The sequence below is a fragment of the Bacillus rossius genome, chromosome 1 (genome assembly GCF_032445375.1).
Source record: "Bacillus rossius redtenbacheri isolate Brsri chromosome 1, Brsri_v3, whole genome shotgun sequence".
In the NCBI taxonomy this organism is placed as follows: Eukaryota; Metazoa; Arthropoda; class Insecta; order Phasmatodea; family Bacillidae; genus Bacillus; species Bacillus rossius.
Window position 1 is genome coordinate 328,043,008 of NC_086330.1, and position 15,957 is coordinate 328,058,964.

The window sequence follows — 15,957 nt, forward strand, 5'->3', positions numbered from 1 at the left end:
TTGCTTGCTTATTGATATAATTAGCCACATCAATGCTACTATTAAATCTTATACTTCCTTACAGAATATAGCTTTATAACGTTTTAGATGTTTGTTATCATACATTATTTAGAATGTTATTCAGATAATTTAGAAAGTGAGCATGGTAGGCGTGGCCAGGCAGTTGGGGTTTCCTACCTTTCTTCTCCTGGAACCACTCTGGATACGAACATTCTTAACCCTAAGCATGCAACCATCAAGACTAGTGGCGACAAAAGTAAATCATGTATGCCAATAGGAAGAGTATTAGGGTTTTTTATAAAAATTAATTAAATAACGTACTTAATTAAAACTTATCTACGTAATTTCATGTTTCTTTTGAAACTGGACGAAAAATTTTCAAACATAAAATATATTTTAATTATTAAAAAAAAGGAATTTACTGAGTACCAAAAATTGTTTACAATATTAGAAGAAAGAGTAATCAAATACTTTGCATAATTCGTTTGGACAAAATAATTTGAAAGTTTTCAAATCAATGCTTCTAAGAACTTTTGCAGGAATAAAATATATATTTTGGGCGAGAATGACATGGTGTGAGGATGACATTGGCCTGGTCTGTGTTAATATAAGCCAAATAAAATTCAATGTCTTACTTGATATGGTTTTCAATTACTACAAAAGTCTTATAGTAAAAATGACTTTCTAACATAATAATTCGTAGTTTTTTGAAAAAGTAGAATTTTTGTCTACTAATAATGTCAGAACATTTTTCTTTCATAATCATTTTGGTCATCCTCTACCGTAAATTTTTAGAAATATTTCAGACAAATTTTTTTGACTGTTTTTATTTGAAAAAATAATGTTTCAAACGAAGTTATTTTTTATACTTTAACCCCTTATTTACCATTTTTAATATAGATTAATCCAAACAAAAATTTGTTTTTAGCTAAAGTTTAGAAAATGTGATTTCCTTTTTTTGGAAACACCATTGTTCTCTTCTATTTTAGTTATTGTGACAAAATAATTTGTTTAAAAATAAATGTACTTTTATACATATGGCATCCTTTAAACATATACATAAAAAAAAGGGGGATAAATGTTCACACAAACTAAAATTAACAGGTGAAAACAACTGTGTCAATAGTAACGAAAAATATTATAGTTGCGTTTCAAATGAATGGACTGGAACTAAGAAAAGTGGTCATCATAGAATAACGATGGCGGGCAACTGATCAATGTGTTTGCCACACTATAGCAGCCCATGTGATCTTCTCCTCATGCTTGTCAACGTCACCGCTGTGAGAGTCTCACAAGACCTTGATCCAAAGAGAATGACTTTCAAGTTTTAACTGCTTGTATCTTAACCAATGTGACTGAAAATTGGTTTGAAATGATGGAGATTAATAAACGCATTTTCAACTGACAAGAGTTTAAGGAATTTTTCAAATTAAGACATTGTCTTCAATACTTAAATTCTAGATAGATCTTTAAATATGTAATAAACGGATCTTGAAGATAATATCGATAATACTATGTTTTTTCTAACAAAACATTTGTTTCTTTGGAAACGTATTATGTAACCAGAAGGGGAAATTTGTGGGCATCCAACTGACTATTCTTTAAGACATACATAAATATGATTTGGATTTCAAATTCCCAAACAGTACGGCGAAAGGCCACGAGGGCAAATTTGTAGTATCACTCGCCCCAGTTAGGAGACCCTGGTTCGAGTCCCAGCGAGGAAGAACCTGGATTGCGCGAAATGCAACTCATGTTGTAATGAATAGGTGCAGTCCTTGAGTCACTTGCATTGCCAACTCTCCTTTAATACTCATCATACCTCACCACCATCTCAGTGACTCATTTGTCTAAAACACGCTAAGCCATTATAAAATCATCTGCAACATCGCAACCATCACGATGACACAATTTATCAAGCACCCAGAAGAAAAAAACTTCGTTTGATCTCAAAATTCAGCTACGCACGTCACATAAACGGCTGAAACTGGCCATCAATGCAACGAAACACTTCCATCAAATTTCAAATTCGATGAAACAAAAACAAAGGTGACTAAATTATTAAAAAGATATTAGGTCATCGATATGCTAAATTACAAAGCAATTTTATAAGTTTCAGTGATATTCTATTGATAGCGATAACAAAAAATATTGGTATATAATTACATTGTAATGCTTTTCTTCATGCTTCAGAATAAGTTTTACTTTATTGTTTAAGTAATTAACTATGGTAATTTTTTGAAATATTTCAACAAAGATCTAAAAATCGTATTTTTTAGTTTTTTTTCGTGAAATCAATTATAATTTGGCGTGTAGATAATTCAAGTAATTATCGTTAGTTACCATTTAATTAGATTTTGGATAACATAAGCTTAGCTACAATACTGTAAAATCATTTGAATGGTTAGGTTGGTTTGGTTAGCTGCATTTATAATAATATTAGATCTGATAAATGGCTGGTTGGATTAGGCGAGATTTATTTAAAACACTGTAAAATGTTGTAAACATTTGGTTATTTTATGCTATCTGCACTAAAATGACAATCAATAGGTGTAAAGGTTGGGTAGGTTAGGTTAATCACGACGCGTAGTACTACAAATTTTTTTTGGAATAATATGTTTTTTTTTTATTTTAGTGGAGCATCTTCTCTAAGGACAATACATAATTTTTAATAGGGAAACAAGCTACAGGAAAAATGTATAAGGTGTGTCAAGTAAGTTCAGCGATGGGTGGGGGTCGATCAAATTTGCAGTTAAAACTGCAAAAAAAAGAAAATGGCAGAATTTTTGAATACTTTAAAAATTAAATATTTAAGATTTGTGAAATGATAAATAAAAACGAAACATAATCTAAAGGTTTTATATTGTGAGGATGACACAGTATTCATTTTTGACCTTGGTTTTTGAAAGAAGTGGCTTTTTCGGAAGATGGCAAACCAAGCAACGAAATAATTTTTGTCCAGCATTTACAATCACCACTCTATTTTTACGCGCAATAGTTTCTTACTGTAGACAAATTTTGTATTTATATAAACGATTATATTAAGTCTGTATTCGTCGTAGGTAGGCACTCATCATGGTCGTCATAGAGTCAATGCTACAAATTTATAGCTTTATTTCAGCAAACTAGATTAAACATAAATTGAACTATTAAACTAATATCTGGTATAAAATGTCTCTTCTAATTTAGGTTAAAGGAAATATAGCTGCCATAAACTTCAACTTTTGTTGATAAATGCCGTTTCAAAAATATGTAAACACATTTTTACGTACATTTACTTGTACCAAATAAACAAACTAACTCCAAAGTGACGTCACAAATCGTTAGACAGAGAAAGGGATAGATGCACAAATAAACACCGTTTTAGTTTCAATATGTCTTGTCCATACAAAAAACAAATTAATTTTGATTGCTAATATGAATAGTCAAAAGTAATAATGTGATTATTATTTTTTTTTAGAATATTCTTCTAGACTGAACGTGTTTTACTATAGGACTTTAAAAATTACATAAGATTAACACTACACTTAGTTTCTACCGCAACATTCTTGAATGTCCAGGTCAGTAGCTGTATCATCATTATACGTACATTTGAAATAAAAAAGGTCAGGGGTATTTTGCATGGCGAAATAAGCGTGTGCTCTGGTAGGTCACTCTCATCGTAGGTGCCCCTGAAGATTCCTACCGGCAACCCGCAGTACTGGAGTGCTCAAAGGGATCAGAGGCCAGTATCTCCTCGGTTTGCAGGCGCTACAACACCCGCCAGGGAAATGAACTGCATGATACGTCTCCAGAGACAACGATCGTGTGACCGCTGTTACACTGCTGTATGAAATTAAATTGACGTTTTAAAATGCCTGACATATATCTGTTGAATCAACAAGCTAAATTACAAAACTTTAACTGCCACAGTGTAGCTAAAAATACATCGAAAGCAAAGAAAGTAATTCATTCGTTTTTTACACCCACTTTAATATTAAATTGATTCTGGAAAAGTTTCAGAGAATGTATATGTATTGAAGCAGACGATGTAAAGTTAGCATCTTGATGAGTAGCTAGTGTTACGAGATGCGCGAGAGAGAGAGAAAAGAGAGGGTAAGAGAGAGGTGGATGTTGCATCCTGATTGGAGTAAACAAGAGTGAGAGGAATGATATTGGTTTATGATTCGTTGGTGAATAATAAACATAAAGATCTTAGGCTTTCGCGGTCGTTGTCTGAAGTTGCACTCTACCCTGATGATGGCGACTGCAACGTCAACAAAAATGTCAGTTTGTAGCCTTGGAAACGGCTACAAACCAGAAGCCAAGCAACTTCCGAATAAGAAAGATCCATCATAAACAGAACCACCTTTTCAATTTTTATATGTGCACCATTTATATCTGTATACGGCATTTAGTAGGAGTAATTTCGTCAATGGAACGGAAGACGTATGGAACGGAAATATGTAATCACTATACTGTCTTATGTGGAGGATTGCGCGAATCAAAGTTTACACAGACAATGTACTATTTAGTTTTAACCGTTAGTGAATTGAAAAGATAGGTATTATTTGAAAGAAATTTACTCTCAAACATCAGGTCAAAAGCCGGGGTTAATTATTTTTTCAAGACTTTTTCGTGTTTATCAGAGCCGTTTCATTATATAGTTACAATTTCTCTGTGCAAATCGAATAATTCAATAGTTGACATAGCTGTTCTGGCATCGAATTCTGGCGAATACTGTGTGTGATTAGCGTCCAGAAATATAGTTGAAAACACAATTTCCGTATATTTATCACTTTCGTCATTTCTTTAAAAAACTATACTTTACATTTTGTGTCCGAGTTTTGTTTTATAGGCTTTTTTCCAACAAGATATCTGGTGAGTACTGAAAGATTCGTTTAGTTTTTTTCCCCCAAACATTTTAATATGTTACTTTGCGTTGAAAGCAAAGGTCATCAGAGACATAATTATACAAAAAAAGAAAGGGACTTAAAAAAGGACTTGGTCATGGTCTGTTGTAAGGAGCTATTTAAAATCTAAATCAGGACGTCTGACCAAGCAATGAGAAATTAGGTTCATAAAAATGTTGGATCAATGTTTGGGTTTCCGCTACATCGCTTGCCACTAACTAGAATCGATTTGTGTACGAATTATAGTTATGTGTGCCTAACCAGCAACAGTAAATCAGACTAATTAATATATATATGTATAGGAATTTGTACTTTAATTGAATAATTTTTTTTAGTTATTATTGTATATTATTAATTTGAAGAAAATTTTAGTATAAAATATTAAAATATAAAACGAGCAGATTTTGTATGTAGTGCCTAATTTTAAAATGAATTACATGAGTGTGGCGAATTTGTAGTGTAGTTGTTTAAAGTTCTAGGTGTTAGTTGTTATGAAAATAGTATTATTTTACATTTTCATTATTAATATACTTGCAACAGTATACATATGTTACAAGACAGAATTATGATTTTTTATAGAAGAATGTGAAATTGTTAATTTTTAATGCTGATGATTCATTGAAACTGTTATCCGAATGACTATTTCTTCCACGGGACCACGATATTTGGAAAATCAGAACACTCAACTCCCACCAAGGCGACCCGAGTCAGATCTAAACTGGGTGGAATAATTTTGCAAACGGGAAACGAAGCTTAAGTTGCTGTGCGTCCGGAGGGTTTTCTCGGAGTGCTTCTGCATTCCCACCTAGTTTTTTTCCCGTTACTTCTCCAATTTTATGTAATATCTCATCAATGTATTCGATAACCTCGATGTTAACACGACTATATTCGCAATTCAATCTTTATCCTTCCTACATGGATTTACAAATTGTCCAAGAAAATGTGTTGGTAAAAATAGGGAGAAATGTTTGGAGTTTTTTTAAAACTGTTTAAAGAATGACTGTGCCAGACTGACACTTAAATGTACTAGCTGCTGGCAGAACTGGAGTCAGGCGACCCCAGTTCTTGGCGAGTGCGGCCTGGGGGAAAAACTCAGCTGAGATCGGGGAACCAATTGTGTGGGTGAAAGCACCTTGGACGAGGAGTGCAGAAGTGTTGCAAGCAGCACTTCCCCGCGCGCGCTGCAGCCGGCCTAGCCAGTCGAACAACGAGGCCCGCGCGAGACCAGAACAGCAGCTGACAAGCCCTGCGCGCGGACGAACAGCAGCGTCATCGCCAGAACAGGGTGCTCAACCATCCACAAGAGGCACGTGATCCAACGGAGCGATCAAAGACGACGCTTCCTGTTCTACACTACCCAGTATCGCCTCTATAGCTGTCTGGCTTTCCAATCGCAATCACACGCCTAACGATTGATACTAAATGCGTGAACAAGCTGCGTTGTGTAACATTTGCGGTAATAATCTAGAACGGCTCATTACCAATACAACAGTCAAAACCGTACATATGTAGAATAGATACAGAGCTTGTTTGGGTGAACAGTGCACCGGAAAAAAACATTTGCACTGTTCAGGCAACATGAACAAATGTGGGAGCGAATTCCGAGCATATGTATGAGATATTAAGGTGTTTCCTTTGTTTATGAAACTTGTTAATATTTCTTGTTGGGAGGTCGTAGATATCTATTCTAGCAATGAAATGAAAAAAAAAGAACTATTGCATTTTTAACGAGATTTAGTAAAAAGCTAATATGTAGCCAATCTTTTTCGACATACATATTTAAAAGCGAACATGAAGGTGTTCGAAGGCCATCTAGAATTTTGTCAGAAAACTTTGTCTAGCACAGCTATGCATGTGATGTTTCTCTATATTTACACAATGGTTAAAAAAAAATGTAATAAAATATCATGGCGGAAGTTGGCGCGTTGTTGATTTTATAAACTTTTACAGCACTAAGTTTGGTTAATTTTCAATGTAGTAATTAATTAATATTTTAAAACCAGAACATTCAGTTTTGTTGTGAGTTAAATAAGGGTTTGAGTAAAATAACTGAAAACAAAACATATGCATGTCCGTACAATATAAATGTAGGAATTTAAACATCATTGTTTACATCAGATTAGCTCGAAACTCACGCTGGCAGGAAGCGAGCCAAAGTTAATCTCGTGGGCATATGTCAATACTCGCCGTGTGCACGTCATCAGTGAATGGTGGCGGGACGCAGATGATGCTTGCACTCGTACGGAAGCTAGCGGTTGCCGATCGCAGTCCGCGTGATAGGAACCGTCCAATCACCCGCGGAGGTTCACCCTGGTGAGGCGAGTCACTCGAGCTGATTGGCTGGTGCGTGTGTGTGTGTGTGTTGTGCGATACCCGTGTGCGAGGCAGGAGCCGGCTGATGTGCTGCCTCTCTGAAGGTAGGCGACGGATCATGAGAACCTCGCTGAGAGGATAGCATTATAACTTATTCTGCTCGTATCATTTCATGAATTGCTCGTGATAACAAGTAATTTCATTACATAACTGTTGTAATTTGCATATAAAAATATGTATTAAAACAGTTTTTATTAAATGGCTTATAAATAACCTTAAGTTAATTTTTTAAATTTTTTCTCATGCTAAAACTAAGAATATATTAGGTGAACGTTTGTGGTTTTGAATTAAATTTCGCGTTTTGTTTTAGAAGTAAATCTGTGTGTTATTTTAAAATGATATAAACTGTTAATTAAGTCCCTTGATACACGAAAAACTCCGTTTTATATGACTTTCGGAAAAACATATTTTATTTTAATTTTGGTTTACCTCTTAAAAAACTATATATAAAGAGTTAAATGAACAGTATTATACATTAAAAGATAATTTAAAACGGTTCCTTAAAGATATTTATGTTCTAAAAGTAATGGTATTATCAAAATATAAATTGACTTAGATTTTTAAAGACATGAATAATTAGCTTTTGTAATGATATCCCTACAAGCGCCGGGCCGAAAAGTCAACTACCATCTTCCACCTGGAGACATCTGCCACGTTTTCACTAGAGCCAGAGATGTAGCCCCCCAAATACTGATAATGTGTGTTAATTAAGCATTAATAGGCATATTTAATTTAGTTTAACCTGCATGAATGATAGAATACACTATATTGTCTCGAACAGCATCTATTTTATTAAATAATTGAGATACATAGAAGACAAATAGCATTAGTAATCAAGTGCACATATCAGGGCCACACCCCTCTTGATCCAGTGCTTCTGGGGCTGATCACTCGGTATTTCTATGGCTAGCACATAGTTGGTCGAGTGGCCAGTGGTGGACAGGACACCAGCCCGGGTGAGGGTCTTGTAGACAGGGCACTCGTATATCCCAGTGACTGGTTTCTGGTAGTGCTGCACTGGGACTAGCAATATCGCCGCCATGTCTAGCAACAACACCACACATTCCAGCAGTACATTTTGGGGATAAACTCTCCCATGACTAGACATTAGCCTAGCAAATGGGAATACCCACACCTCTATTTCCCAGTATTTCTTCACTTCCTTAAAATTTCTAATCTAACTTGATATCCCGTTATTTTGAAAAAATCAGTGGCTCCTGGATGGTCTAAAATAATTGTTTTTTATTGTTTACTTCTAGAGTCAAAGATATTTATTTATTTGACCAGCGGTGCAAAAAAATTTAAGTTGATTATTCCGTTATTCCATTTTCTGATTCTTAGTTATCTGTCTCTGCTGTGTCATATGTACATTGGAGTTAATATGGTCTTACTAAAACGTTTGTAATGTTTCAGCAATGTTACAGAACTGTGTCTAACGAACTGGAGATTCCAAAGAACAGAATTTCCTTCATTAAGAAATAATTTCATTTACAGGTTTTTAAATTAATATTTTAATACCAAATATTAATAGAAAGTGTTCAAAATATGAAAAAAAAAATAATATTTAATTTATCACAATAAACTGGACGGAGGGTTTCATGTAGGCGAAGGTATTTCTTTTTGTAATGTCTGAAATAGCGTTGATTGCATGTGTGTAAATATTACCTGTATATAGTTCTTTGAGTCTCGACTCAGCAAGTATGTGTTGGCTAGCGCTCCAACGACAACCTTCGAGGTACAACCCATAAATGCAGCAGCCATCCTCAGGCCTCTCAGTAGGAAGTTGATCCAAAATCTGCACAGCAACAAATAAGCTTTGCCTTAGTTTCCTCAGTCCTTTGGTAGATGTATTAATACAGCGAAGCAATTAGATTATTTTTAACTTCTAACGATCGGTAACTCTATCAAGTGTGGAAAAATAAATTAATGTTTTATAATTCTGTGTAGTTTTAGGTATTTAAACCAAATTTCACTATGCAATTCAGTTCATAAATTTTAAATTGCAGTATGACCAGTGATTTAAAATTGATTACAAATTTTTCTCATCGGTATCAACGAAGAAACATACATTTAAACAAATGTATATGTTCATGTGTAAAGTTAACTACAGTTACTATTAAAAGTATTGAACGGTAATCATATATTACACTACTTAATATTTAATTAATACTGCCGTAAAATAATTTATTTATGATGAAAGGTAACCGCTAAGAAGTAAGAAAACTCTAAACGACTATTGTAATTGTTATAGATGGTTTGAGTAAAATGTGCTAATATATCGAATGGTTTTGACGTCATCCTGTCTGCCTGAGATGAGACACAGGTAGTGACTGCCCAGAGCGCTCACTAGAGAGGGTGCTTCGTGCGCTAGTACACAAGAATCTTCCCCTGATTGGTTCTTGGCCGTGTGGCTCGAGGCAGCAGGTTGGTGGATCGGCAAACACCCCCCGAGCTGTACGCCGCTCAGGATGCTATGTTACTCGTGAAATGGACGACGATTTTCCAATACTTTGTTCATTACGCACACAGTGCTGTTACGTACACAGCGCTTTTCCCGCACACGAACTCTCTCGTATGTTTTGCCAAGGCTCGTACCGACACACTGTAATACTACGGTATTATCAGACTAACTGAAACTGTTTATTATTGTTTTACGTTCGAGGTTAATACCGCTTCCCGATACTTTCGGCAGTGTTTTGTTTTGTTCCACGCATGGCGGCGCGCGCATCTCGTGCTGTGTCGTCATGACAACTGCTAAAATAAATAATCGCGCGGCGTTCGGAACAGCTTTAACGAGCCTATGCTTGATTGATATTGACATTTCATTGGCTTCATTAAAAAGGACGCTAACGTGTCGCGGCCGTGATTGGCCCTTTTCAATTAACAATTTAATTTCGGCAAGAGAGAAGAAAAAGAGTGGAAAATGACGCCATTTAGTGCGTGTGGTAGTGTATTCCCTCTGGGAATATTTCGTTCGTGGCGATGCTAATTTCGGCGTTATTGATCTGGAAATTACGTCAAAATACTGGGCAATGTTAATTGACGCCCTGTAATTGAATGCAGAATAATCGCATTCAATTCACGTGAGCGACGAAGTATTTTACGAACGACATTAAGCATCTATAGTTAAGGTATGGTCTGCATCATCGCTATAAATTAAAATTGGCGTAAATTTTACCGTCAACATACGCGAACTATAATTATATAAACTTTGGATTATCATAAAATTAGTAGAACATTGACTTTCGGCGATTAACAGCAAATTTACTCACATTGGCACAAACTATATGTACACAAGTCCAGAAGTCTTTTGGTTAGGCGTTTCATGCTCGAGCAAGCCGGAGCAAAACCCCAAAACTTTTACTCAGTGAACAATTTCAGGAACTTTATTTATTTTGTATTTTATTCAAGAGTCAGGTTATCTACGAAATCCCATAGACTTTATTTAATATTTGTTTGTTTGGTTATTATTTCCATGACTCGAGGTTTCTCATTATGATTAAAACAATAAAATAAGTCTTATTGTGTTATTTTGTTGTTAATTATTGATTACCTCTGGCGCCCTATTATTAATTCCTGGAATAATATTCTGAGTAATAAAAAATGGAAAATCTTAGTTTCATCAAGCACATGTTTGTGTACAGAAGGGAATAAGATTAGAAACACATTTTTCTGGCGCACGAACTGTGGGGCCGATAGTGTGCATATTTGTATTGTGTTTTGTGTGGTAAATTAAAACAGTAAATATGGAAACTAGGGGAAGGAGTAGACGTGTCAGTCAGGACAGCTCCAGGGACAGCAGTGTGGAGTCTACACACTCTGTAGATGTGTCTGTTCCCACATCACCTAGCCAAGTACCTAACACAGATTTTGTTACCCCAGTAACACATGCTGGAGCGGCTAGAGTAGATGTGACACAACCCCAAGCTACCACCACACCACACACACCTTTGCCTTTATTGCCAGCTGCAATAAGTAATGAAACAAGTGCTAGCTTGCTCATCATGCTGCAGAGCATGTGGCAGGAGGTGAAAGCTAACCACAAACAACAACAAGCTAGTTTAGAAAAACAGAGTGCTAAGTTAGAGGAGAGTCTCCAGGGCACTAGTGCTAAGTTAGAGGAGAGTCTCCAGGGCACTAGTGATAGGTTGGAGGAGAATCTTCGACAGCAATTAGACAAACAACAACAAGAACAGAATGCTAGGCTGGAGGAAGGTCTCAGGGACACTAAGGAGTCTATTAATAACACTCTTCAAAAGGAAATGAGTGAAGTTAAGAGTAGTGTGTCTGCTATTTCTGTACGGTTGGCAGAACACGAGAACTACACGGAGACACAGTTGCAGCTAATACAACAACAATGTAGCAGTACAACAACTAGGTTAGCAGCAGAGTTAACTACCCAGACTAGCCAGCTGAATGACAGGTTAAATCAATTAGCTGAGCAAGCTGCTCAGAACAGCTGTAGTCTGGAAAATATACAATCTACATGCCAGACCATGATTGAAAATGTAGTAATCAATCATACCACAGACATGAGGGAGCAGGTGGACACATTAGTAAAAAGGCAGACAGAGTTTTCGATGGACATAGAGCAGCAGGTAGGCAAGCTACAAGAGAAGGTATTGCAGTTGAGGGTAGACAATCTTACTCGAACCTCCAGTCACCATGTAGCATTGGCCCCAGCCCTGAACACCAATGCCAATGAAATCCTCAGTAGCTGTGATTCACCGCAGGTTGAGCAACCTGAGCTCCCAATCACACACTCCAACCCAGCTAACACACACACCACATTGGACCCAGTTGCAGTGATGCACCACCCGGCACGCCAATGGTCAGAGGCGATGCCTAGGTTCTCTGCTCATGAAGGAGAGAATCCAATGAGATTCCTTCGACGTTTCGAGGAATACGCTGACATGTTCAGGCTAAGTGATACTGAACGCCTGAAATGCATGGCAACTGCACTGAGAGACCATGCGTATTACTGGTGGGAGGTATTACAAAGTACCATCACTTCCTACCAAGAATTCAAAAGCCATTTCAAACAGCAGTTTTGGAATGTGAAAATACAGGGAACACTGAGGGCACGTCTGCATACCGAGCGGTATGATAGCAAGAAGAACAGAACTCTGGAGACACACTTGTCTCAAATGTTCGAGAGGACGCGCTACCTCGAACCAGAGATGGGTGATATTGAGTTCATGGCGATGGTGACCTCCCAGCTACCCATCAAGTACCAAGTACATTTGACAGGGCGTAGCTTCAACAATATCACAGAGTTCCGCGAACAGGTCCTCGCTTTCGACCGGCTGGAGCGGCTGTCCAGGAACAACAATAGTGAGGTGGAGAAAGACCTCAAGCCAGCACATCAGAAGGCAGCACCACTCTACACACCCTGGCAGCGTGGTAACGACGGCGGCAAGGCCAACGTCCACTGCACGTCATGGCAGCCTGCGAAACAGTACCGGACAGGGAAGTGGAAGACCAGGAGGGAATTCCAACCTCAACATCAAGGAAACCGCCAGCCGAAGAAACCCTACACCCACAACCAAAACCAGTGGTGGGGAAAGCATTACCGTCCTGAAGATCCAAATGGAAGGCCACCCAGGTGGGAGTACAGGAGTTACTCTAACCGTCAGCCGCCCAACAATATGCAACAGCATATGTTGCATCCCCCTGTAGCAGACACCGCTCATGTGAATCAATCACCAGCGAGTTTCTCTACACTCAACCATCCTCCAACCACATCGTATCCCATGCAGCGAGGATATTTTGCTCGGCAGCAGCCGATCCCGCCCAACTGCACAGTCACGCAGCCTCAGCAGACTGCAAATTGCAGCTACTCTCAAGCTGTAATTGAGGAGCATCAAAATAATTATGCTCAGTAAGGTTGTAGGTGTTACCACCGAAATTAATACCGGAATGCGACAAACCAGAACAAGACATGGAGAGGCCAACTCAGGAAGAAATTGAAGAACTGGTACGAGATAAATTAACAAGAGAAGCCGACCTTAGGAAGAAAAGGAAGCCAGCATCCAGGATCAGTAAATTCACTGTAGGAGACTTAGTTCTACGCCGTACAGCACCAACTAGTAACAAGTGGGCTCATCTAGCGAAGAAACTATTTTTATTGTACTCAGGTCCCTACAAAGTAGTAGCTGTGGAGAAATGTAACTGCTACACTCTACAGGACCCTGATACAGGAAAAATTGTAGGTAATTACAACTTAAGTCAACTTAGGCCTTACAAAACACCTGTGGTGAATTAGAACACCAAATATGTACCATTATTACTTGTGTTATGCTAAAAAAACCATTGTGTTGTTTATGTTGCTAAGGAAATTTAAATATATATATATCCTCATGAGTTGATAGAGGTAATCCAGGTGTATAGGTACCTCATTGCTTCGATATGGTAATTTATATTCGAAGAATTAGGGTGTTTGTCAGTTGATGATTTTATTCCAACTGATATTTGTGCTTGGAGCATATGTGTTGCCTGAGCGTTGGTTTGGTACATTGTCCTAGAGAGACATACCAAATATTATGTACTGTGTGTACAGTTACTGTGTTGAGACACAGTTATTATCACCCTATTAGTCGAGTTCGACCATATTAGCAATGGATATACACGTGAGTTTTAAATAATATTTGGCATAAGATGTGTACAAACACTATGTGACATATTACAATGTATAACTAATGCAACACACAACTAAATACTACATATAATTAATGGCCTAAAGATTAGTTGACTAATATCCTACTAAATGAACACACTTGTTGGTATGAGTACTTACAGTTTGATCCAGGCTACTGCCTTGCCCCTACCTATGCTTCTTCATCGTATAGTAGTTAATAATGCACTTTAATTGGGTTCCCACAGGACACCCGAAACTATAAGTGGATATCAACTTCATCCACACTCTTATGAATAGGATGTAAAAACACTCCACTTTATATTGAGAAAAGAAGAAATGAAAGATAAAGAATTTTAAAGATTGTCTTTAATGAACAGCTTTAAAAACATAAACACTATACACTAGCACTCAATCAATAATATTTATCTTGAGGTTATTGTCATTATTTCATAGCTGAGAAGCAAATAATGTCTCTTCTTGTAAATAAGTGTAGCTATTGTATAACATGTGATGAAGGAAAATATTCACATATGATATGTGAGAAGCATATTAAATATGCTAATATGTTATTGAAAGCCCAATATTATTGACAAATCTCAATTAAGAAATTGAATGTAATTATTTACTAGGTGAAGATATTATGTTGATAACATCCATAAAATATATTTTATTTATTCATCACCTACAATAAAGGTAAACAATAACCTGTTGTTGTTATTGAAAAACACTATGCAATGTTATTGTTGCAAATACTGTTTATTTATGCATTACCTTATTATTTAACAGAGTTATTATGTGTTCAATTAATGTTTATATTTATTATTAAGTTGTTATGAATTATTAATTTTATGAGTTTGAGGAATCTCGAGTCATTTAATTTAAGAGAAGAAGAGGGGTTAGTGATAGCATGAGGCACGATCACAGGACGCTGTATATTCATATCGCGCGAGTGATAAGAACTGTTATAGGACGTGTGATTAACGTGTGTGTGTCTTCTGATTGCCGACGAACTGAACGAGTTTTGTTGCGGTCCCCTTCAACACCGTCTGCAGCAGTAGATGCAGCTGCAGCAGCAGCAGCAGCAGCAGCAGTAGTCCAAGGCACATGTAGAGTCATGTGTTGGACATTTGACTCAGCAGCTCGTACCAGTTGGTACGACCCCAGCGAACACGCCGCAGACCCGGTGGGTCCGCATCAGCACGACACCACAGCATCCATCGTGATGTCATTGGTGACATCAGGTGATGCGATCATCGATGAACAGCACACTGGTCCAGCAGTCTTCACGACGTCGATCGCCTACAACAGTGTATTGTTGGCTGAACCGCCATCCCAGCACTGTGGTTTACACCGCAGTAGACCTCTCTGCTCAGCTGTCACTTACCATGTATGGAGATTGGTGAGCCTTCTTCTACATCCTTGCTTCGCCTAATCAGGTAACTGATATTCCACAACATGTAGACAGATCATGTTTACAAACAACAGTGCGACTGTCCAGCCTACGAAGAGTAGTGTCGGTTGACAAGAGAATAACGTTTTTCAACTTTCATCGCAATGTTGCCAACTTGTGAAGTAACCAGTTCCAGTTATTTGTTTTAACGATCTAAATTGAATTTAACTTTTTGGACAGTGAAATATAAATTTATATCGGGAGCGGCACTGTAATACTACGGTATTATCAGACTAACTGAAACTGTTTATTATTGTTTTACGTTCGAGGTTAATACCGCTTCCCGATACTTTCGGCAGTGTTTTGTTTTGTTCCACGCATGGCGGCGCGCGCATCTCGTGCTGTGTCGTCATGACAACTGCTAAAATAAATAATCGCGCGGCGTTCGGAACAGCTTTAACGAGCCTATGCTTGATTGATATTGACATTTCATTGGCTTCATTAAAAAGGACGCTAACGTGTCGCGGCCGTGATTGGCCCTTTTCAATTAACAATTTAATTTCGGCAAGAGAGAAGAAAAAGAGTGGAAAATGACGCCATTTAGTGCGTGTGGTAGTGTATTCCCTCTGGGAATATTTCGTTCGTGGCGATGCTAATTTCGGCGT

General features: G+C 37.4%; 1 protein-coding gene across 1 annotated transcript in view; it reads right to left on the minus strand.

Annotated features, from left to right (window-relative positions):
- Positions 1 to 8,033: 8,033 nt before the first annotated feature.
- Positions 8,034 to 15,957, minus strand: part of LOC134528054 (dynein axonemal heavy chain 1-like) — a 257,114-nt gene continuing 249,190 nt past the window's right edge. Inside the window, exons 40-41 of the mRNA XM_063361270.1 lie at positions 8,931 to 9,060; positions 8,034 to 8,309 (exon numbers count right to left, since the gene is read on the minus strand). Coding sequence (XP_063217340.1) covers positions 8,092 to 8,309; positions 8,931 to 9,060 — 348 coding nt within the window. The 3' untranslated portion in view covers positions 8,034 to 8,091. The remainder of the gene's footprint in view (positions 8,310 to 8,930; positions 9,061 to 15,957) is intronic.